Source organism: Myxine glutinosa, chromosome 1, assembly GCF_964187855.1.
Source record: "Myxine glutinosa chromosome 1, kmMyxGlut1.1, whole genome shotgun sequence".
Taxonomy (NCBI): domain Eukaryota; kingdom Metazoa; phylum Chordata; class Myxini; order Myxiniformes; family Myxinidae; genus Myxine; species Myxine glutinosa.
The window spans coordinates 44066481-44090331 of record NC_136261.1 but is presented as its reverse complement, the minus strand read 5'-3'; the positions used below and the strand labels follow the sequence as shown (position 1 = coordinate 44090331).

The 23851-nt window shown below is 41.9% G+C and overlaps 1 protein-coding gene across 1 annotated transcript; it reads left to right on the top strand.

Annotated features, from left to right (window-relative positions):
• Positions 1-3872: 3872 nt before the first annotated feature.
• Positions 3873-17913, top strand: LOC144890268 (uncharacterized). Its single transcript, XM_078771147.1, has 3 exons — positions 3873-3999; positions 10988-11029; positions 14380-17913. Exon 3 carries the CDS (start codon positions 14940-14942, stop codon positions 15822-15824), a length of 885 nt encoding a protein of 294 aa, XP_078627273.1. The 5' UTR covers positions 3873-3999; positions 10988-11029; positions 14380-14939; the 3' UTR covers positions 15825-17913.
• Positions 17914-23851: the final 5938 nt, after the last annotated feature.

Here is a 23851-nt window from a genome sequence, read left to right as displayed (position 1 = left end):
TCTTTATTTTTCATCTTTGTCTTTTTTTGTCTACTTTTTCATCATCTTCTTATTTTCATAATATTTAATTGTCATCTTTTTCTTCTTCCTCTTTGGCTTCTTCTTATTATTTGTCTTCTTTTTTGTCTTGCGGGCTGTGGATTATTTGATTTGCACACTGAATACATTTGTTTTTCAAGTGGATTTAGAAGTCCAGAAGTGTTTCAGTATTACCTGCTGCTAATCAAGCGGGCTTAACTGTCCGCCAATCAGCCTGCTTGGAATTACGTCTCCTTGGGCAGGATACAAGAAGAGTGGGACTTTTCCAGCAGAGTGGACAGTGTTAGGATCCATAGCTTGAGGGTAAACAAGATGAGAGTTTGGACAGTTTTTAGCCGCGTCGCAGACGCTGCTCATAGAGTGCCCTCTGCTGTTGTTGTTGTTGTTGTTGTTGTTCTTCTTCTTCTTCTTCTTCTTGTTCTTGCAGAAAAGACAAAACCTCAAAGCTCCACCCATTCTGGGAACCATAGCTCCACCCATTCTGGGAGAGCCTTCATATAAACAAATATCCACCATCTATCTATAATTCCAGCAATCTCTGTGTGTCTGTGTGTCTGTGTGTCTGTGTGTCTGTGACCGCTGTTTCTCGACAACCACGGGTCCGATATACTTGAAACTTGCCAGGTATATTGCTGGGGACCCGAGGATGTGCCTTTTCAAGGTTTTAAATTAATCGGAGAAGTACTTACCGAGCTATGTCCAAAAAACGCTTCAACCAATCAGAGAGCAGCGAGCTATCACGTGTGCCGAACGTGGCGATCAGACTCTGCCTCGGACGGCACATTTGACAGCGTATTCATTTATTTCACGTTGGAAAACTATGTTGCCGTTAAACTATGTTTTAAAACGAATTCAAACTGCGATTAAATTAAAACGATTCATCGTAACTGCGATTTGCGAACTTCCGGACAGTGAAGACTTCACTTCCGGCAGCCAATCACAGAACGCTTTGTTGCGTAGGCGTGGCCGATGTGAGACGAGCGGAGCTGAGCGCGTTACGAGCTGACCGCCATTACGGTACGTAATTCGATTTCTTATGCGCATTATTTCTCCCAATTCAGTCAGAGCGAAGGGCGGAAGCGAAGAGCGTTGTTTTTTTTTGTTTACGGGCGTACGGGCGGGGTAGAGCGTACGGGTAGCGTTTTTTTTTTTTTTTGGCAAGGAACGGGCACCCACGTACGGGCAATGCCCTAGTTTTATTAACTCGCATAGCTTTTTTTTATATTTATTTATTTATTTATTTATTATTAACTCGCATAGCTTTGAGGCCTGTTTTGTAGGTCCGTGGTGACTTCCTCTCTCACACAGTTTTATTTCAAATCAAATTCGATATATCATTTCATTTTTCACAGTCGCTAACATAGTTTTAGACTCGGTTGAAAAAAAACGGGAAGAAAATCCGATGAAAGTTGCCCTTTATAGAACGAAATGAATTCTCAAAGGCCTGTAACTTCAAGTCCATTGAGATATTTTTTTTTTAAATCGCGGCATGGTCAGTCATACACCGCCCGAAATAAGAGACGGGAAAATGCCGAGATATATTTAAAATTCGTCCATTTGATGACAATCGTCACGATGAAATATTTAATTTATACGTCGTCACAATAATGTGGAGAGAGGAGCATAGCTTCGTTCACGTGTCGCCACACACGGGAAATTGCCGAGATATATATTTTTTAAATCGCGGCATGGTCAGTCATACACCGCCTGAAATAACAGACGGGAAAATGCCGAGATATATTAAAAATTCGTCGCCACACACGGGAAATTGCCGAGATATATTTTCACTTTGCACAAAAATAACATCAAGTAATCGAATCAATAGGAATGTCCTGTGCCTATAACATCGACGTTATAGGCACAGCTGCATCTAGGCATTGTGTAACATCGACGCGGCTTTTGTTTTAATTAAAACTTTTTGTACTTGTTAAGGTAGGGGTCTTTCAATCATAGAGTGGTTAATGCATGAAATTGTCTCCCTGGAAAGGTAGTGGCAGTGGAAGGGGTGGATCAGTAAATTGGAATTAGGTAGGCACCTGGATTTATTGGAGATGGAGGGGGTATCAGGATATTGACGGGGCTTGTAGGTAGCTTGTGTGTGGATGGGTGATAACATCAGATGTTGGTGCAGAGCAGGCATGCTGAGCCGAATGACCTCCTCCTGTGCCAAGGTTCCTTGTGTATCCTTATGTGTATGTAAAAGGTTATCCTTGAGTGTTAGAGCAGTTATAAAAATATCAATGAATCACAATATTTTAACATGGACAGAGATCTGCTATCCTCCAACCACATTTTCTCATAATTGCAAGAACAAATGCAAATATAAGATACAGAACCTGAAAATATAATGGTAAAAACGACTGGAGGCAAAATGGAAAAGGGGAAAACTACTCATCACATAAACAACAATGGCCTCTCTGTATTTTGATTCCTTTCCAATATGATTATAACCGAATTAAACGGAGTACATCTCATAAACCTTTGTCAACCTTGTGTTTCAGATGGCGTCACAAATACAAAGCATTCAGAAAGTATTCAGACCCCTTCACTTTTTTCACATTTTGTTATGTTGCAGCCTTATGCTGAAATCGTTTAAATTCATTTTTTCCCTCATCAATCTACACTCAATACCCCATAATGGCACAGAGAAAACAGGATTTTAGAAAGTTTTGCTAATTTATTAAAAAGGAAAAAACTGAAATATCACATTGACATAAGTATTCATACCCTTTGCTATGACACTTGAAATTTAGCTCAGGTGCCTCCCATTTCTCTTGATCATCTTTGAGATGTTGATACACCTTGATTGGAGTCCACCTGTGGTAAATTCAATTGATTGGACTGATTTGGAAAGGCACACACCTGTCTATATAAGGTCTCACAGCTGACAATGCATATCAGAGCAAAAACCAAGTCATGAGGTCGAAGGAACCACCTGCAGAGCTCAGAGACAGGATTGTGTCGAGGCACAGATCTGGGGAAGCCTACAAAAAAAATTCTGCTGCATTGAAGGTTCCCAAGAGCACAGTGGTCTCCATAATTCTTAAATGGAAGAAGTTTGGAACAACCAAGGCTCTTCCTGGAGCTGGCCACCCGGCCAAATTGAGCAATCGGGGGAGAAGGGCCTTGGTAAGAGAGGTGACCAAGAACCCGATGGTCACTGGCTGAGCTCCAGAGATCCTGTGTGGAGATGGGAGAAACTTCCAGAAGGACAACCATCACTGCAACACTCCACCGATCTGGGCTTTATGGCAGAGTAGCCAGACGGAAGCCTCTCCTCAGTGAAAGACACATGAAAGCCCGCTTGGAGTTTGCAAAAAAGCACCGAAAGGACTCTCAGACTGTGAGAAACAAGATTATGTGGTCTGATGAAACCAAGATTGAACTGTTTGGCTTCCGTCAATTTTGGGAGAAAAGTAAATACAATTTTGGGAGAAAGTGAACAGATCGGTGCACGATGATATTTATTTTCAAAAACCTGTCATGGAAGAGACGCTCAAGGAAAATTAGCATAATGCAGACGTCGCTCCACTGAAAATTGAGTTATTGAGTAAATTCCACTATTGAATTCCACTATTCCACTATTGAGTAGTCTCAAAACTATGAAAAAGGGACAACATTTTCAAGGTTGCGGTTAAAAGCCTACACACCGGCCTATCACAGCAGAGCTCAATTGAATTGTGTGCATTGAAACAAATTAATCTTTCCCAGTAATTACATCTTTGGTGTTGATGGAAAACGTGTAGACAGCATGTACCTCTCTCTACTGACATGCAAAAATCAATTCTGTACAAGTTGTACGATTCATTGAGAAGTAAAGTGGTCTATTACAGAAAACAATATGGCTGCGCCCATGCTTGGCTGATACTGAAGCGGTTCTGAACAAAATGTTTGATTCTGATGCTTGTTCGTTGGGAGTCAAATGAGAATCTGAAGAGGAGAATAAAGATTACCAAGAAGGTAAATATTTTACACATTTATGCAAAAATTGATTTCTTGGCATTATTATCACTTGCATTCTATCTTTGTGTCGGTATTCGGTATATACCAGCTGTAGACTTTAGTATTAACGGTGACACTTGGTCCCCGTTAATTCACCCCAGATCCACTTTTTTAAAATTCCGACTTCTTTCCTGGAAGTCCTCGCAGTGTCCATGTGTTTTTTTTTTACCTCTCCCATCCCCCCCCGCCCCCCCCCCTTCCCATGCCTCTTCCCCCCAAGCCCTCTCCCTCCCACAGATCTCCCGATGTCCCTGTTCTCTACTGTTGTACTTGTGTGCTTCCCTCTCTCTCCCCATATTGTCTCCCGCTCCCTTTATCTTATGTTTTATGTGTCCATTTGTTTTTTTTGTGATTAATGTTAGCTCTTTCACGAGCCTCGATCCTCTATACAAAAAAAAAAAAAAATTGGAACAAGTTTCTTCATTAAGCATTCATAAGGGAAAAAAATAGTCTAAGCCAAATTAATTACTTGGTTGAGTGCAGTAACGGGATTAAAGATGGATCAACTCATTAAGTTATGCCTTTTGATAATGTGATAACATTGTACATTCTTTAATACCTACTAGCTATTGTGCAGATAACCGAGCAAATCGTGAGCATTGGCATATCTTTAATTACCCCGCACACGCAAAGCAAAAAGTGGAGTTAGCAATTGGTTCACTGTCTGCCTGTCTACAAACGCCAGTTTATGATAGAGGAACAACTTAATTTCAATTCAATGTTAAATTGGAACAATTGAGCACAAATTGGAAAACTAACCTGTAATCAGTCGTACTTTGGCTCAGAATTTGTCCGGATCACACACGCCCAGAGATAAGTGAGATTATTTTTTGTCTGCCTGTCTGCCAGTGAAACAAAATTGACGAGAGCGGCACTCGGTGGAGCGCATACTTCCACCAGGCTCACCAGTTTATGTTTTGTATTCTACTGATAGGCCGGATCTGGATTTGGACCTGAACCAAAATCTAATCAGCTTATTCTTGTCACCTAACCAACTCATCCACCAAGTTTAGTTGTAACATTTTAAAATATCACGTTATCTATAAATATATACAGGGTGTTTCAAAAAGATGGACCCAATTTCAAAGCAGTATATTTCACGATGGCAACATGTTACAATTACACAAAAAGTTACAAACGGTTTAATGAGTTATCAAGTTTTACTAACCATTTTATAAATGCTCTATGTGCCCTCCACCTGCTGCAAGGACAACATCGAGACGACAGTTGAATTCGTCCCAAACGTCTCTCAGAGCGTCTTCTTTCACTGAAGTCACCGCTGCCGTGATTCTGTTTTTGAGTTCATCCAGATTAGTCGCTAATGGTGGCACAAAAACACGGTCTTTGACGTATCCCCACAAGAACAGTCGCAGGGTGTAATGTCTGGGGATCTTGGGGGCCAAGAGTGTAGCGCCAAGTCTTGGGGTCCCGTGCGACCTATCCAACGTTGAGGCAGTGTGTCATTTAGAAAACGTCGAACCTGCAGGTGCCAATGTGGCGGTGCTCCATCTTGCTGAAAAATGAAGTCCCAGTCGTACCCAGCTGCTCCTGGACTCCGTGTCCTTTCCTCCTGACAAGGTGGAAAAGTTTCTGTCAACCCTCGACTCTGATTCTGCACCTGGACCTGACGGCATCAGCCCACGGGTCCTAAAATCCTGTTATTCCGCTCTTTCACTCCCTCTCTCTGTTCTCTTCACCCTCTCTTTTGTTCAAGGTCAACTGCCATCTGCTTGGAAATCAGCCAACATCACCGCTTTGCACAAAAAGGTGCAAAAACAGATCCTAGCAACTACAGACCAATCAGCCTTCTCCCAATTATCAGCAAAGTCATGAAATCCATCATTGCTTCGGATATGAAATCTTTCCTCTTCTCCAATGGCTTGATCTCTGATCATCAATTTGGTTTCAGACCAGGTCACTCTACTCTGGACATGCTGCTTCTGCTGTCTCAACAATGGATGGAGGTCCTCAATGCCAAACAGGAAATTAGAGCTGTCTCCCTCGACATATCACGTGCCTTCGATACGGTCTGGCACCCTGCTCTGCTCACCAAACTCTCCTCCTTTGGTATCCATGGAAATCTCCACGCATGGCTGGCGGACTTCCTCTCTAGTCGTCGTCAACGTGTGGCCCTGAATGGGTTTCTCTCATCTCCTCTTCCTGTTCAGGCTGGAGTTCCCCAAGGCAGTGTTCTGGGCCCTGTGCTTTTTCTGGTCTTCATCAATGATCTCTCTGACTCTCTTGAAAATCCTTTCTATCTCTTTGCTGATGACTCCACTCTCTGCCGCTCCATTCCTCATCCCTCAGATCGGCAGTCTGCAGCCTCCTCACTCTCTGCAGACCTGGACAAAATCACAGACTGGGCAAACAAGTGGAACATATCTTTCAATCCTGATAAATCTCACACTCTTACGATGTCTCTCCGAAAAGACCGACTGGACAACCCTCCCATCTACTTTCTGAATAATCCTCTCCAAGAAGTTCTGTCACTCAAGCTTTTGGGTCTCACTATCTGCCATGATCTTTCCTGGGAAAACCACATTTCCAAGCTGGCCTCCAAAGCCAGTCGCCGACTGGGCATCCTCCGTCATGCGAAGTCCTTCCTTGGCACACCTGAGCTCCTCACCACATACAAGGCTTTCATCCGCAGCTCAATGGAGTACTGCTCTCGCCTCTGGGCTCGTGCTCCTGCCTCACACCTAGCTCGTCTTCACGCTGTTGAAACCAAAGCGTTCAGAATCATTGGAATCTCCCGCGATGACGCTATCTCCGAGGGCCTTTCACTTAATCACCGCAGGCAGGTTGGTGGTCTTTCCGTCTTCTACCGACTCCTCTTCGGCCTTGCTCCCCCAGCTCTCTCTGGGCTCTGTCCCCCAAATATTCCTGCAGGTCGCACAAGATCTGCCTGCAACCCTCTTATGGTTAAACTGCCAAAATCAAGACTCTCTGCTCACCTTCACTCCTTCATTCCTCTTTTCTCCCGCCTCTGGAACAAACTCCCTCACTCTCTTCAATCCCACTCCTCCCTCCAGGTCTTTAAAACGGCTGTTCACCACCATCTCTTATCTTCCCCAATCCAAAACCTTGATCTTTTCTACCCCCGCTAATTTCACCCCAAATCCACTTTTTTGAGGTGACTTTTGACTTCTTTCCTGGAAGTCCTTGGTGTCCTTGTGTTTTATACCTATCCTGCCTCCCCCCAGGCCCTCTCCCTCCAAAAACATCTCCCGATGCCCCTGCTCTCAAATGTTGTGTTTGTGTGCTTCCTCCCCTTCTCTCCCCATCTTGTCGACCACTCCCCTTTTTATATACTTTGTCTGCTTGTTTGTTTGTTTGATTTGTTTGTTTGATAAATGTTAGCTCTTTCACGAGCCTCGACTCTGTACACACACAAAAAAAAAAAAAAAAAAAGTCATCGGAATCTTCATTAAGTTGTGGAAAGAGCCAGTTCTGCAGCATTTCGAGATAGGTTTGCCCCGTAACTGTTTTTCCCTCGAAAAAGAAAGGGCCATAAACTTTATTTGAGAAATGGCACAAAACACGTTCACTTTCGGGGAATCACGCTCATGCTCTACAGTTTCGTGTGGATTCTCTAGTCCCCATATGCGCACATTGTGACGGTTAACTTTACCGCTTCGATGAAACGTTGCTTCATCACTAAAAATCAAACGCGGTAAGAAGCTGTCATCTTCCATGTTCTGTAACATCGCATCACTAAATTCTACACTCTTTCCTTTGTCACCTGTACGAAGAGCCTGTACCAGTTGCAACCGGTATGGCCTCAGGATTAAACGTCGCCTTAACACACGCCAGACAGTCGTATGAGGGATCGCAAGTTCTCGGCTGGTACGCCGAGTGGACTTGCGTGGGCTACGCAGAAAACTCTCTTGAATTCTTCTCACGTTTTCCTCTGAATTGCGTGGTCGCCCTGGGCTCTTCCCCTTACATAAACAGCCTGTTTCCTCAAATTTTCGGTACCAACGACGAATGCTCTTTGGCATTGGCGGATCAATGCCAAAACGCCGTTGAAACGCACGCTGCACCGCAATTACGGATTCAGTCTTGCTGAAATGCAGAACGCAAAACGCCTTGTGTTGCGGGGTCGCCATGTTGCGAACGACTGAGGCTAGAGGCTGTTGGTGCGCTGGGAGAGCCATCTAGCGGTGGTCATTTGAAACTCTATTCCCTGCCCTTTCAAGTGGTAAGAGGTTCATTTATGGGCGGTTCGTGGTTGCAGAGATATAGCGATTTCAAATCGGGTCCATCTTTTTGAAACACCCTGTATATTACTTTTCGCCCAATCTCTCAATGGTGAAGAATCACTTAAAAAATTAAATAATTCTCGTATCTGAATCCATACATATTCAGATCTTCACCAAAATCGAATTGATTAGTCCTGGTCACGAACACAACCTCTCCACACCAAGTTTCGTCCAAATCTGTCCATAACGTTTTGAGATATCCTGCTATGTGTCAGTTTTAGCCCTATCACTCATGAAGGTGAAGAATCACTTCAGAAATATTATAGAAGCCGGATCCGGATTGGGATTTTCACCAAAATTGAACCAATTCTTCCTTGTCACACACCCAACATCTCCACCAAGTTTCGTCTGAATTCGTCCACAACTTTTTGATATATCTTGTTCACAGACAGACAAACAGACGGGTGAAAACATAACCTCAATCCACCTTTGGTGGGTGATGTAAAAATCATTCCAAACAGGAAACTTACTGTTTTTAAAGACATCATAAAGGACACAAACAGGCTTGAAGAAGTAATATAACGTGTTAATATAATGTGGTGTAAAAGAGGCTGCATCAATAGAGGTTAACCTCCGAAAAAGGTTTTCTTGCTACAACTTTTAAAATCTTTTATTTCAATTGAATTATATATTTGAACACTGTAGAACACAAATTGCCCTTTGGCAATTTCAAAACCTCCCTTTTAGCATTACTTGGAATAAATATTACGGCATTTCACATCATTACGACCAATCAAATTTTCCAATCGCAGACCCCACCCATGTATTTGTTTCTCAAGACTGCGTGGGGTAAAGTGTTCTATGAACTATCTAGTTTGAATGAAGTGTTTCTCTCCCTCTGCACCTTTTTAACAGAAATTTTTTTTTTACACCCGCATCAACTTACAGAAATAAGCACTATTAAAGAGGCTAGCCAAGCAGGTAATTACGTTATAATTAGCGTTACCAATGTAATTTGTATAGTGAACCGATGATTTGCTCTTTTATGCACTTTAATTTGATATCTATAACTTGCAAAGATCAAAAATATTCGAAAATATTCGGTCAAAAAACATCGAAATAACACTTTTTAAATAAACATAGTAGTAAAAATAAAAAGAAGAATATTCGGCCAAGAAAAATATATTTCCGGGCTCTGGTCAGCGCGCGCATCGATATAACTATACTTTCAATTTTGGTATCGACGTTCGCGCACGGTTCGCCCCTACAAAACTGCGTTTAGTTTGTCCAAATCCAACCAGCCGTTCCAAAGATATGAGTAGTTTTGTGTGCCGTGACGTCATGAATCAAATAGGGAAGTTGCATGTGACGACATCGTCTTAGTCACGTGACCGCTTGGATGGCAAAACATTGCTTCTGCCACTATACGTAATGGCGGCAATTTGAAACTCGTCTCACATATAAATTACCCCCTACACAATGGTAAAGAGTTGTTGTGCTGTCGGATGTACAGCCCGATTTCATAAGAGATCGGGCTTGTCATTCTACCGTTTTCCGGACGACACAACGCAAAAACGGATTCATAGCTGCCTTGACTGCAGCACTCAGGTGAGAATATGGCTCATGAGGTTGTTACCTTCGCTCGCGGAGCGAAAAGCAAGATTAGGCATTTGGTTACGTACATGTGGAGTGCGTATGGCGTACGTGTGGCGTACTTGTGGTGTACGTGTGGAGTGTGTGTGGTGTACGTGTGGTGTACTTGTGGAGTGTGTGTTGCATATGTGTGGTGTACGTGTGGAGTGTGTGTGGCGTACTTGTGGAGTGTGTGTGGCGTACGTGTGGGTCCACACGGGTCCACAGGCAGATGACACAGCCTCAGTTTCTCGCAATACCGCGAAAACGCCTCAACGGGCAAACTACGGGCGTAAACTGACAGGTCCGTCTGATCAAACGACAGCTTTCCCGCCATTTTGTTTATGCCACCCAAGATGGCGGCCGAAGCCGGTTGCCATGGACGACGCTCACGTGATGCAAGGCCTCTATCGGCTGGATATTGTCATTTATTGAAACGAAGACGTTCTTTGTCGGGTTCGTGTGAAGCAACCAGAAGGCCTAGAGAGCTGCGGGTGGTCTCGTTAGTTAGGCCTGGATCCTATCTCGTTTGTCATGAGGTTGGAAGTGTCTGTGATAATCTGGTGGACTGGGAGAAGAGATCGTGGGAGACCATCGGCCTGTTAAACCACTTGCAAATGTGCAGTGTTGACGCGATCGACACATTGGAATGTTTAACGGTACGGCGAGGCGATCTCGAGAACGAAATGGCAGTCTACCATATGCTTGAAGAACTTAATGATTTTCAGAATAAATACTGTACATTTTAAAATAACTTGAGCTTGTGTTCATTATTTACATTAGAAAAAAGGCCTACAAGTCCCATTGGCTGCCTTTAATTCCTCTCTGGACGGCGCCACAGCAGATGAGGAGGACCGCAAGGCATGAGGACACAAAAAAAAAACCTCTATATGTGCAATCCATGCTTTTCAAAAAAAAAGAAAAAAGAAAAAAAAAACCGCATTTCCGCATCAATTCTGGAACACTGGTCTGACCAGAGACCAGCAATATATATTTTTTGGCCTTATGTTTATATAACAACAAAATATAATGTATAATAATCTATAAAAGTATGACCACATTGTGTAATAATCCTTTAGTTTTCTAATACTTGCCTTTTTCTTTCATTGCAGCTTCTTTTATCAAAGACCCACATAAAGAAGCATCTGCAGCAAGTGAGACAACAAAATTGGAAGTACATATCAATGGAAAAGTTCTCAGGAACTCTGCCGAATAAATTATGGTCACCGTGTAGTTTGTGAAGATTGTACAGTGTGGTGACTCCAAAATCACAGACAGAACTGCCATTGTTAAAAAACTATCAGGGGATCTAATGAAAGATCTATTTAAATAGTCATGCACATTGAAGAACGGTGATGGTCAAAGAGCATGGATCTGTGATAGTCGAGCAAGTTGAACTGAAAGTTTTTTTGTTTTTTTTGCAAGATCTTCAGACCTTCTTCCCATAGGGATATAGTCAAATATATTTAATCATGAAGACTCGTGTCGTTCTGCTTCGGCAGACAGGTAGGACAAGAAATGAAAAAAACAATTTGTTTGTGGAAGAGCTTGAACACTGAATGGATAAGTACGCAACCGAACAAAAGCAACAGCAGAGAGAGGGGAGAAACACCAACGGCAGGATTGAAGGACAAAATATGGGAAGACAAGCAATGTGTGTGGCGAGGTAGAGGAGGACACATGGGGTGGACAAGATGGAATGTGGTGGATAAGATGGAATGAGGGGTAGGTGAGGGGTGGACAAGTTACTGTTTCAAACCCTGCTGTTGGAGGCAAGGTGAAGCTGACATTTCAGGCGTTAACCCTATTTTGCTCCGACGAAGGGTTAATGTCCGAATGGTCAGCTTCTCCTTGTTTTCCCACAGTGTTTAGCATCTTTCAATCAATGTTCTGTTGATTTCATCCATAGTCAATATTTTGGTGGGCTACTGCAGAAAATTGTTCAGTTATTGTTTCAAACCCAGTTTTGCCAAAAGTTATTTTGACTGAAATGTTCAACATGGTATTTAATAAACAACTTTAAATGATGACGTCCATGGCCTGACAAAATGCATCGAACTTTTTCTGGCAATATTGGATCTATCTCAGCTCTGTATAACTATACGTACTTCATTCAGCTGTTTGTCCATTGCATTTTCATTGTCTTTTGCATCTTGACCTTCATTCTTTTGATGATATTGGCCAACAAAGTAAATTCTCAACTTGATTGTGCCATCTTCATGATGTTGCTAAAACTCCCCTTTTCAACTTGATAACCTTCAGTTAAGTAAACATCACTTTCTGCATTGTAAAGTCTTTTGAGAATCTCTTGGCTGTCCTTAAGGATCAGAGTAAGATGTCTGCGCTATATTTTGTGCTAATCGAGCATCTGCATAGGATTACTCTCTCTTATTTAATTGGCTTCGACGGCATGCAGTAGCTCATCATCCTCTTGATTGGTTTAGCGCCGTTATTAACATGACGTATACTAAAATGCAAAACAAAGTTCAATGTTCGGTGTTGTCATTGGAAAAAAACAAGCACACACTGTAGTACGACATATTCTACAGTACACTTCCTTTAAAGATATATTCTTAACATAAAATAGCAAGGAAAACCAGAAATTAACATTGTTGAAGATTCAGTATGCAATTTGGGATATTTAAATAATTTGGAAAGTTTGTACATTCTTTCTGGACATATGTCAGGCCTTCAATCAATCCATAAATCCATAAATTCATAAATAGAGCTTTTCATTGCAAATTGAATCTTAAAGAACTTTACGAAGAAGGATAATACGACGTGATTTAGAATGGCACCAACAAGGGTCGGGATTAAGAAAAAGCAACCAGTAAAGAGAGAGGTCTTTAAAAAGATATTCAAAAATTGTGATTGATGAGGCACAGTGCAGATTAACGGTGTAGTACTGGTGAAAATTTGAGAAAACTACATAGGTACCTTTGAGAGGTATCTAATTTTCAGTTTTTCTTGAAAGATATAATCTTGGCTCTCAGACCAGTTTCAACGCTTCTTTGTCATATTACATGCATATAATTTGCATAAATTAGACCGTCAATAAAAAACAAGGAAAAACAAAGAACACATTTCTACTTCTATCTTCTATGTCACCTATCATTCTTTTCACACAAAACTTGGTACATGTATTATACATGTGTTACTCTACTACCTGATGAGAGGATTTAGTGAAATTATGTCAAATGTTCACTAATTAGCTAATTATGCCAATTACCAGATAAAACTTGGTTGTCCTTCAATAAATCCACAATGGCTACTCCTATAAACAAAAGCCTTCATCATTTTAAAGGAAGTGATATTCTGAATATCCTGTCCAAATTTCAGCCCAAAAGAATGATGCAAATTAAAGTTATAACAAATAATTCTACTTCCAGTTATTGAGGGGCATGTGTGATGTTAGAAAATTTGGAAAATTTTCAATAATTAGGGGTACTTCTATGACCTCTAATAGCATGATTCTTGTTTATAAGACTATAAGGAAACTGTTCAGCTAAATTTAAAAAAATAATAATAAAAATCACCTGTTCACCAGTACTACACCCTTAAACTGGAGGTCACTGTACAGTGTACATGATATCCCACACAGTGTTCAAGTACCCCTTCCCCCCCTTTCTCCCCCCATTGCATTTTGAGATGCTTTCTTGTTTGATTTTTTTTTTTATGCTGGAATTTTGTCTGAATTAAAATCATTAATTCATCTTGAGCAACTTTATAGGGGAATTATATGAACATCTTTATGTGTAAAAGTAAGCTTTTGGTAGTCACTCTATTGGCAGGGCAAAACCTCAGCCATACTGCTGAATAGTTTCTGTTTACCAATAATTTGACTGCTCTGAACTTGTTGATTTCGTTTTCATTTCGGGAGGGGGGAAGAAGGTAAAAATAAAGGAAAGGACATGAGAGATTAGGTAAGTGAAGTGAAGTGAAGGGAGTGGGGGTCTGGAAATTGCACCGTTTTGTGTATCACATACATTATACAAGGGCGATTCTCTTTACATTTTCCTTTTAACACCTTTCTTTAACTTTTGCTTTCTAATAATTGATTCAAAGACATGATCAAGTTAACCCATTTTTTACAGTATGTATGATATAGCTCAACAGACCAACATGCTTCATTCTCTTGCATTGAAGTTGATGATTGGCTGAGAGGATATACCTGGGGATTGGCATATCTCACACTTTGGAACCAAAGGAATTTCCTCTTAAGTCTGTTGTAAAGTAGTAAAGTGTTCTGATACAAAATATCCTGTGTCTAATTTGCATCGCATTTACTGCAAATTGCATGGTCACTTAAGTTGTGAAAATGGCATGTCATTTGGAAATGAACTCTTCAGACTAGTTTACAAAAGTAATGCATCTTCAATGCATCGAGTCTGCAGTGTGCAATTTCACCAAATGTGTCTCATGAGTAGTCAAGAAGTACAGCTTTGACGTTGAAGTATTCAAACATTTTGACGAGTATTGCGTGCGTGCGAATGCTTGCTCCTAGGACGATCTTCGGGTGTTGGTCTGCAGTTTCTAAGAACGACGTGCCACCAAGAGTACATCACACAAGACGTACTTCCGCCACCTGCTGGAAACGAACTGCTGGGCTCTAATCGCAAGAGGCGCAAATACAATTGGTCCAGCAGTGGTTTATACAATAAAGCACACACTAAAAGCAGGTCACAAAAAAACAAGGGATTTTTTCAGTCCAGCTATTTCAAAAAATTCATCAGAGCTTACACAGGCAAGAAACCTTACAAGTGCACCATCTGCAGCAAAGAATATCCTTATCTAAGTAGTTTGCAGTGGCATTTGATTGCGCACAGGGGAGAGAAGCCCCACAAGTGCTCAATTTGCAGCAAGGATTTTGCTCACCCGAGCAGTTTGAAAAAACATTTAAGAATTCATTTTGGCGATAAGCCTCATAAGTGTGCAGTATGTGAGAAAGCGTTTTTCAACCTAAGCATTTTGAAAACTCATTTGAGAGTTCACACGGGCGAAAGGCCTTTTAAGTGCGCAACCTGTGGCAAAGCATTTTCTCAGTCAAGTTCTTTGAAAAGCCACATGATAACTCACATGACACTGAAGCCTTACAACTGCACGATCTGCCCCAAAGCATTCTCTCAAGCAAGGTATTTGAAAAAGCACTTGAAAATTCACACCGGGGAGAAGCGCCACAAGTGCACGGCCTGTGACAAAGAATTCTTTCATCTCAGCCGTTTGCAAAGTCACATGAGAATTCACTTGGAGGAAAAGCCCTACAAGTGTACGGTCTGCGGCAAAGAATATTCTCATTTGAGCAGTTTGCAATGGCACATCATCGTTCACAAGGGGGAGAAGCCTCACAAGTGCACGATATGCAGCAAGGAATTTTTTCACTTGAGCAGTTTGCAAAGCCATGTGAGAATTCACATGGCAGACAATCCTTACAAGTGCACAGTTTGCAAGAAAGCCTTTTCCTATTCAAGTAGCTTGCGATGGCACATGGTCATTCACGAAGAAGAGAAGCCTTTCAAGTGCACCGAGTGCTACAGGGAATTTTCTTACCAAAGCCACTTCAAACGACACCTAAGAATTCATTCGGGAGAAATGCCCTACAATTGTAAAACTTGCGGCAAAACGTTTTTGCATTCGAGTAGTTTGAAAAGCCATATTCAAATTCACACCGGAGAGAAGTACATGCGGGAGAGGCTTCACAAATGTACGACGTGCGACAAGAATTTTTTCGATTCGAAAAGTTTGCATCGTCACATTAAAATTCATACCGGAGAGAAACCGTACAAGTGCATGACTTGTAGCAAGGCGTTTTCTCAATCGAGTCACTTGCAAAGGCACAATAGGATTCACATCGGGTTGAAGCCCTTTAAGTGCGTAACGTGCGGCAAAGCGTTCTCACAATCGAGCGACTTGAAAAGGCATTTTGCAATTCACACGAGGGAATTAATTTGAATGTTTACACAAAAAACATTCGTCCTTGTTTTAACATTCGTCCAAAGAAAGGAAACGGCTTTCTTGTGGCTCTTTAGAAAAGGCACATTTGCTGCATCCATGAGTCTGAATAAATGAGTAACAAATTTGGAGCATGATTGCTCACATAGACACACACACATACATGTCTATTGATATGTAGCTAATAACTGGAATGGTCACATGATGTATATTCCTAATAATGCTGTGGAATTTATCGTATAATAGTTGAGATGCTGACGTGATGACAGTCTTGACAAATCAGTCCGAGGAGGCCTTTCCTCATGATGCAGCCACTTTTAGCTTCATGAGGAAAGGACTCGGACTGATCTCCATGTAGCACAGTATCTAGCAATTGTATGTTGATTTATTTTTTAATTTGGTATTGGCACTTCCTTGAACATTCGACATTGCATAAATGTATAGCAAAAAGGAATTGCTAGCCATATGACCAGAAAACAGTGCAGCAACACAATCGATTCTATGTAACAATCCACTTTGTTGATTGAGAAGTAATTCTGTAGAATATTTCATTTAATGGTCATATATTGCATGGGCCAATCGATATAAGGTAAAAAGAATTAATGGCAGGACATTTATTTGATCTTGCATCTATCATATACATATATGCTGATTTCAAATATCAACATACAACATAGTATCTTCCATGAAGACAGTTTTTATTTGCTCTTCTACCAGTAGAATGTCAGCAAACATTTGAAAAACCAAATTGGAGGCACAACCAACCTCTACAGCTGGGTTTTCATTGGAGCTCTGGCAGTTGTCAGCTGATAATCTGCCGGATACTTGCCGGGCATTTATTTTCACAAAATAAAATGTATAACAAATCTGGAGTTGTTTTGCGCTCAATTTGACACAAATGAGGCAAGGAACATTGATTTGGTCGAAAAAAAAAGTGATTCTGATGGGCGTACATAGTTCAAGTTTTATGATTCGTTCCGTTCTTGTATTTCCTGGAAACAAACAACCATATGCGCTCTGGAAGGGATAATAATGTCCTTATGAGTAACACGTGGTTTCTATTTTACTGATCAACTTGAACACGGTGAAATAACTTTGTTTTGTTATGTTTTGTGGAGACAGATAAAGGAAGCTCTTGACCGTATTATCCATCTCCTATTGTTGTCATAACCAAATACAGAAGTATCGCTAAACCTATCCGCAGCACTCATGTAATAAATAAAAAATTATAGCAAAGTCGATGGCACGTCATTGCAGATCCACACACTTCCCATTAAAGGAAAATCGAAAGATGGCAAAAGGTTACACCAGGAATGACCCAATATATCAAATTTTGACTTAAAAAAAAACAACTTAATTTTCAAATCGTAAAAATTAATGTATTTATTCTTAAAAAAAAAAAACTTAATTGTTTTTTTAACTCCTGTGACCCCAAGTCTCCACCCATCAACTGGGGGTCAAATTCAAAAAATCGTTACCTATTTTATGCGTCCTCCAATGTTGATTGCATATACAAAGTTTCATAAAAAATGTGCCCGTAATTCCATATTTTGGTATTTGACCTTTTGATCCCATCCCACAGCAGGTGGGCCAAATGATACTGCTCTTGCATCCTCTTGCCATATCATGATCATAACTACCAAGTTTGGCGAATTTCCACAGAAACATTTAAGAGGAGACCAACAGATGGAGCCAATTACAATATCCCCCCCTGTTTACTTTTTTTTTTAAAGGATGGGGCTAATGAGGGTAGCACATGTTGAATGCATATACAGTACTGTACTTGGTTGTGGAGTGTGGGATTGCAAATGAAAGAAACTTAAACTTTACTCTTAAAATTTGGTTTTGGGAATCAAACATCAGCTGCAGGAAGCTTCAACATTTTCTGCAGTTCTTGAAGAAGAGAGCTTTGCCTTTTTCGAATGACTTGCCATTAATTGTAATTGGGTCCTCGTTGAGAATGTTCTGAGCCTGTCCGTGTCATTTTTCCAGGCCGACGGCACCGTAAGCCAGTATAAAAACCCACTGGACAGGATGTGTCAGTTGTAAATAATAAATGATGTCGTGAAATTAAAGTAACTTGATGAAGTCTTTGTCAGGATATGAAAATCATTGCAAGATATTCACAGATCATTTGTGATTGGGACAGTGTGGAAATTAGACTTGAATTTTTAGTGAAGTTAAATTTGTTGACAGTAATGTTTAGCAAAGTTGATGACTGACAGTAAGAGTAAAAAAAATTATAAAACATGGGGGCAGAATGCAAACACCAAGATGGCAGAACAATGTGAACTTTATTAATTTAATGCGTGTCATGAAAACCGTGATTCAAACTGATGGAATATTGTCTCACTTTCTAGGGAATACTCAGTCTAGTGACCAAGACTGTGTCTACTAAGTAAACTTTTTAGGCTCCAATCTTGCCAAATTGTTCTTCTGTCCTCAATTGAATGACTGCTGTATAACAGTAAGACGACAGTAGTATTCTACAATCTTAAATAGGTGATATTAGTTTAAAACAGTGCACAAAATAAATGTATGCATTAAATCAGACAAAAGTTGCCTTCATTGGATACCTCCAGGATAACTGAATTTTAGGCCTAAGTATACTCAGTTGACCTCTCGGAGAATCTAGACCCCCAAAGCTTCCAGAGGTCGAGGCGGCCCCTGGACCTGAAAGACTACTCCTCACTTCTCTCATCGAATCGTAGACGATTATTAACTTATTGAAACCCCTGCTATAGTTTGTCACAAGCACGAGGTGCAGCGTCGTCTTTGTCATTATATACTATATAAGCAGTGTGCTTTGCTATACATTATACTTCTATCCCTATTTGCTCCTCTGAAATGAACCCTCTTATGGGTTCCTGCACCCTGTCCATTCATTCCCTTACTATTTGAGTCCATCTGCGACCCTACTTTGTCAGTACGTTGCCTTTTTTGCGCTCTGCCGCTTCACTCTTCCATGAGTCTAGATTTTATCCAAATGTAAAATTAAGCTTACATGATAAGTTGACGATTACCTCACACATTGATGTGTAGCTACTCAACCACAATTGTTAGAATGACCATGGGCAGTTGACAATTTTCCTATAACCAGCACTCCCCAAAAAGCAGAGGGGCCAAAAAGAAAAATAAAGAAAAAAAACAGTTTAGTGAAGGAGTTCGATTATTTAGTCTGCCAGAACATTTTCATTGCTATTCGATGTGAGGTACATATGTGGGTGGTCATCACCATTGTGGATGTACTTTTTTGAAAGTGGTGCAAGTTTTTGATTTTTTTTTTTGGCCTCAACAATACCATACCACCTTTAACCTGCATAACTGATTTGTATTGTTATCATTACAGCTATTTAATACTTATTGATCTGATGTCTTTTTACCAATTGCAGTTTTTACGGTGTAGCCCGTAAGGCATGTCGTCTGGAACAGCGTTTGTATGTTTGTATGTATGTATGTATGTATGTATGTATGTATGTATTATGTATGTCCCTTTCACCGGCATTTTGCAGGTTTATTCCCATTCAAATTTGTTTTCTCTGCAACCGTTGGTCCGCTTGACACGAAATCTTCACCATAGGAGCTCTTCCTCCTTTATATTTTTTAAAATGATAATTATGACATCATAGGTCATGTGCTAGGGCACCATCTTGGAAAAACCGAAAAACATTGCACCTCTATATCTCCGAAACCACTCCATGGAAAAAATCGAAAGGTGGCTCAATGTAAAGTACTCCCCATGGGGAATAACATATGTTAATGATTATGTCATAGGTGCCTTCAATCAACAAGTAGAACGCTTTATCAGATCAGTTTGAAATTTCTTGAGCCCGATCTAGGGATAAATTGGACGAGAAAACAAAATTTATGATATCACGTGGTTCGGCAGCCGTATTTTTACGGCGTAACCCTTAGCCATCTGGAGCAGCGTTTGTCCATCCGTCCGGTGTATGTATGCGTAGCCCTCATAAACGAACCTTTGTTAAGTGAGGGATACTTGTATAAGACAGAGAGATCACTGACCTCTTTCCGATGTAAAAGCGATAGGTTCACCGTGGGAGATTCCAATGACTTTTGAAGGCCTTGGTTTCGACAGCATCAGGCTGAGTAAGGTATGAGGCAGGGGTGCCTGACCAGAGGGAAAAGCAGTACCTCTTGTAGATGAAGGCCTTGAAGATAGATAAAAGTTCAGCGATGCCCAGGAAGGGGTTTGCACAGCAGAGGATGGCTAGTCGGTAACTGACCTCTTTCCGATGTAAAAGCCATTTCAAGCTTTTCTGCTCACCTTCACTCCTTCATTCCTCTTTTCTCCCGCCTCTGGAACAAACTCCCTCACTCTCTTCAATCCCACTCCACCCTCCAGGTCTTTAAAACAGCTGTTCACCACCATCTCTTATCCTCCCCCATCCAAAACCTTGATCTTTTCTACCCCCGCTAATTTCGGTCCCCTTGTGTTTTATACCTCTCCCCCCCCCCCCCCTCCCCTTCCCACGCCTCCTGCCCCCAAGCCCTCTCCCTCCCACACTTCTCCCTGCTCTCAAATGTTGTGGTTGTGTGCTTCCCCTTCTCTCCCCATCTTGTCTTCCGCTCCCTCTTTTTGTATATTTTGTTTGTCTGGTTGATTTGTTTGTGAAATAAATGTTAGCTCTTTCACGAGCCTCGATTCAGTATACAAAAAAAAAAACTGGCTTTGTAGGCCAGCTTATATATAATGTTTGCCCAAGGAAGATCATTGCTGAGAGTGAGTCCCAAAGGTTAGAGTGAATAAACCTCTTCAAAGGGATTGTTAAGAAAGTATATAGGAGTGTTAGCCAGGTACTTTTTTGAAGAGAGAATGAGTGTTGTGGAATTTGTCAGGATTGAAAGACATCTAAGTGTTTGACCAGATTGTGACTTTATCAATGTCTGCAGAAAGGGAAGTGGCTGCTGCCTGCATATGTGGAGGATGAGGAGGGATGTGTGGCAAAGGGTGGAATGGTAAGCAAAGAGATAGAGTTTCAAAAGAGTCAGAAGGATCGTTGAATAAGATAAGGAATAGGACGGGACCCAGAAACTGCCTTGTGGCCCTCCAGTCTTGACAGGTAGAGGAGATGAAAAGATTCCGTTGAGAGCCACACGTTGGCTTCAAGAGTAGAGGGAGTCAGTAAGGCATGTGTGGAGTTGTCTTAGGATTGCATAAGCACAGAGTTTGGAGAGCAAGGCGGGATGACAGACTTCATCGAATGCTCGAATTATGTCCAGAGAGATGGCGTTTTTCTCATTTCTGAGAATGAGGCCTCCACTGTTGGGAGAGCAGAAGCAGCATATACAGAGTAGAGTGACTGACTGAATCCAAACGAATGCCATTGGAGAAAAGGAAGGATTGTGTCACAACTGCGATGATGGATTCCATAACCTTGCTGATGATTGGAAGTAAGATAATTGGTCTCTAGTTAGGGAGATCTGTTTTTGCACCTTTTCTTATGTAATGCAGTGATGTTGGCTGACTTCCAAGAAGATGGAAGATGACCTAGGGCAAATGCTAGAAAGAACAGAGCAGAAAGGGAATGTGCAAGAGCAGCGGAGCAGGTTTGTAGGACATTTGTTGATGCCGTTCAGGCTAGTTGCAGAATCAGTCTATGATTGGCAGAAACTTCTCCACCTTCTCAGGTACAAAAGAGAAAAAGACACAGAATCCACAAACAGTTGGGTGTGATTGGACAAGGTGGATAAAGAGAGGCAGTGGTTGAGGACACAGGATTTAGATTATTTCGCTGTTATTTTGGAGGATGTATCAACTGTGTATGATTCCAAATTTTCTGCAGCTGCACGCTGCCTCTGCGAGCTATTTCCCTTGACCTGATCGATTCTTCATTGGAATAGTTGTCTCCAAGAACTAAAATATACTGGCATCTCATTTCAAGAATTTCGCTCAATAACAAACGATCTCGTTGCCTACAGACATCTGGTACAATACAATGTTCACAACGTCCTGGTGAGTCCTCTTGAGCGGCTCCTTTGCCCAGGTTGTCTATTATGCCGACTGCACCATGGCTTATATAATCCCTGTGCTTGTTTCTATAAGTAGTATTGACATCAGGAACTTGTATATCCTTAGATATGATAATATCTGGTTTAAAGATCTGTACAATATCACTGCATCGTGGTTCAAACCTCTTCTTTAGGTTCTGTAACTTGCATACCGTGGAGTTGGGTGTCGTGGAGCAATGAACAGCGAATATAATGTCTTAATGTCATGCAAACTTGAGGTGAAAATTATAATGAAACCAAAATAAAGCATAACTAAAAATGTGTCTACTAAAAGCTAAGTGTTGTCCTTATCATGTATCTAAAGGGAAGATTTAGAGCCAGGGAGGACGAGTGGCAGTTGGGATTCAGCGCGCGATTCAAACGCCTTTTTGGTGCACTACGGTGACTACTCGCACACGCTGTTAAACTAAAACATGATGTGCATATGTAACAATTACCCCCTAAGAAATTAGGAGAAAAAAGGGGGAAAAAACCTCTCACCCTCACCAATGCATTATATCACATTCTAACCCACTACACAAGGGAAAGGGAGTACTCCAACCTTACATTATGGAAATAACGTTAAGGGGTCTGTATGTTGGGTGCAATTACCTTCGGGGCCCATTCACATAACCGCATATATATATATTTTTTTGTGGCGGATCTCGAGCTCGTCGACGTACTGAGGGGGGGTTAAGCCCTGCTCCCCCCGAGCTCCGAGTCCACGGGGCCGCCACCCACACTACACTCGTGGTGGACGGATTGCCAAGCAATTCCAGCTGCCGAGCCCACAGCTACGCGTGGAAGGGTTAACAGTCACGACCCAAGTATCTTCGACACACGCAGCTGTGAGAACGGGGACTGAACCTCGCACGAGTCACGCTGGTATTTAACGCCCGAGCGGTTGTGCGTCGCCCGAGCGGTAACGGTAACTCGTGCCGTTAACACTATTGAACCCGATCGAGTGGTATTAATTCGTGCAATGCTAGGCCAATGGTGAAAGGACAATGACGGCCAGGTTGGAAACAAACCACAGGATTTATTACAATGTACAATATTCACAGGAAAAGGACAGCGAAGAATCTTAACGGCCTTACCTACGTGCCCAGACAAGGGCCCTCAGATTCGTTCGGGGAAAGGAAGGAAGAGGGGAATGCGCCCAAAGCGTGGCCGCTCGTGCAGTTTGCCCGGACGGGCTCGTTTGGCGGATACCCCCAAGGATCGATCCAGCCCCAGGACACTACAGCCAGGGATGTTCGCAGCAGGGGCGTTGATCACAGTCGTGCACGTAGCAGGAATCCGAGGAGCGTATCTCAAGATCAGTGAGGCAGAGCGCATATCCAGGGAGTCCAGGCAGAGAGATTGGGGTGACTGCAAGAGAGCGCGTCAGCCAGCGTCTGCAAGAGAGAGAGAGAGAGCGGGGGTCCGGCCGGGTTTTATAGCCCCCCAACCCCCCACTTGAACGTTCCATGGGCCTCCATTGGCCGCCTGGGGTCACGTGTTGTGACAGCCCCTTATTGGTCACCCTCGACACTCCCTTCAGCTCCCATTGGCTGCAACTTATTGGCCACTCCCTTCAGCTCCCATTGGCTGTTGGCTGCTCACCGACCATGCCCTCTAGCTCCTCCCTCGGGCCTACAAGGCCTGTCCTATGCCCATGACCAGGCACTTTAGGCTTCAATGAGGCCTACCATTATCCTGCCTGCCCCAACGCTTACTAACACTGGGAAGGAGACTATACTTCACATTTAATAAGAAATAACTAACTAAGCGAGGCTACATGTTGTGGTGTAACTATGGGGGGGGGGGGTTGCCTTTATTTACAAAACCGCAACAATATATATATTGTTGTGGATTTGAGAGTGGTGTTGTGTTTTTTCATTATCGTTGTAAGTGTAATGAAATTGTTGTAAAATATCACCCTCCGGGTTGTGTATGAAGGTCAAAGGTCGTTCCCTTAGTTATTCCATATACAATCACGTAGCAAATCATAGATCTCCCTGTTCAGTAGTTATCTC

Excerpts from the sequence above, each read along its gene's own strand:
- LOC144890268 (XM_078771147.1), top strand. The coding sequence starts at position 14,940 with ATGATAACTCACATGACACTGAAGCCTTACAACTGCACGATCTGCCCC.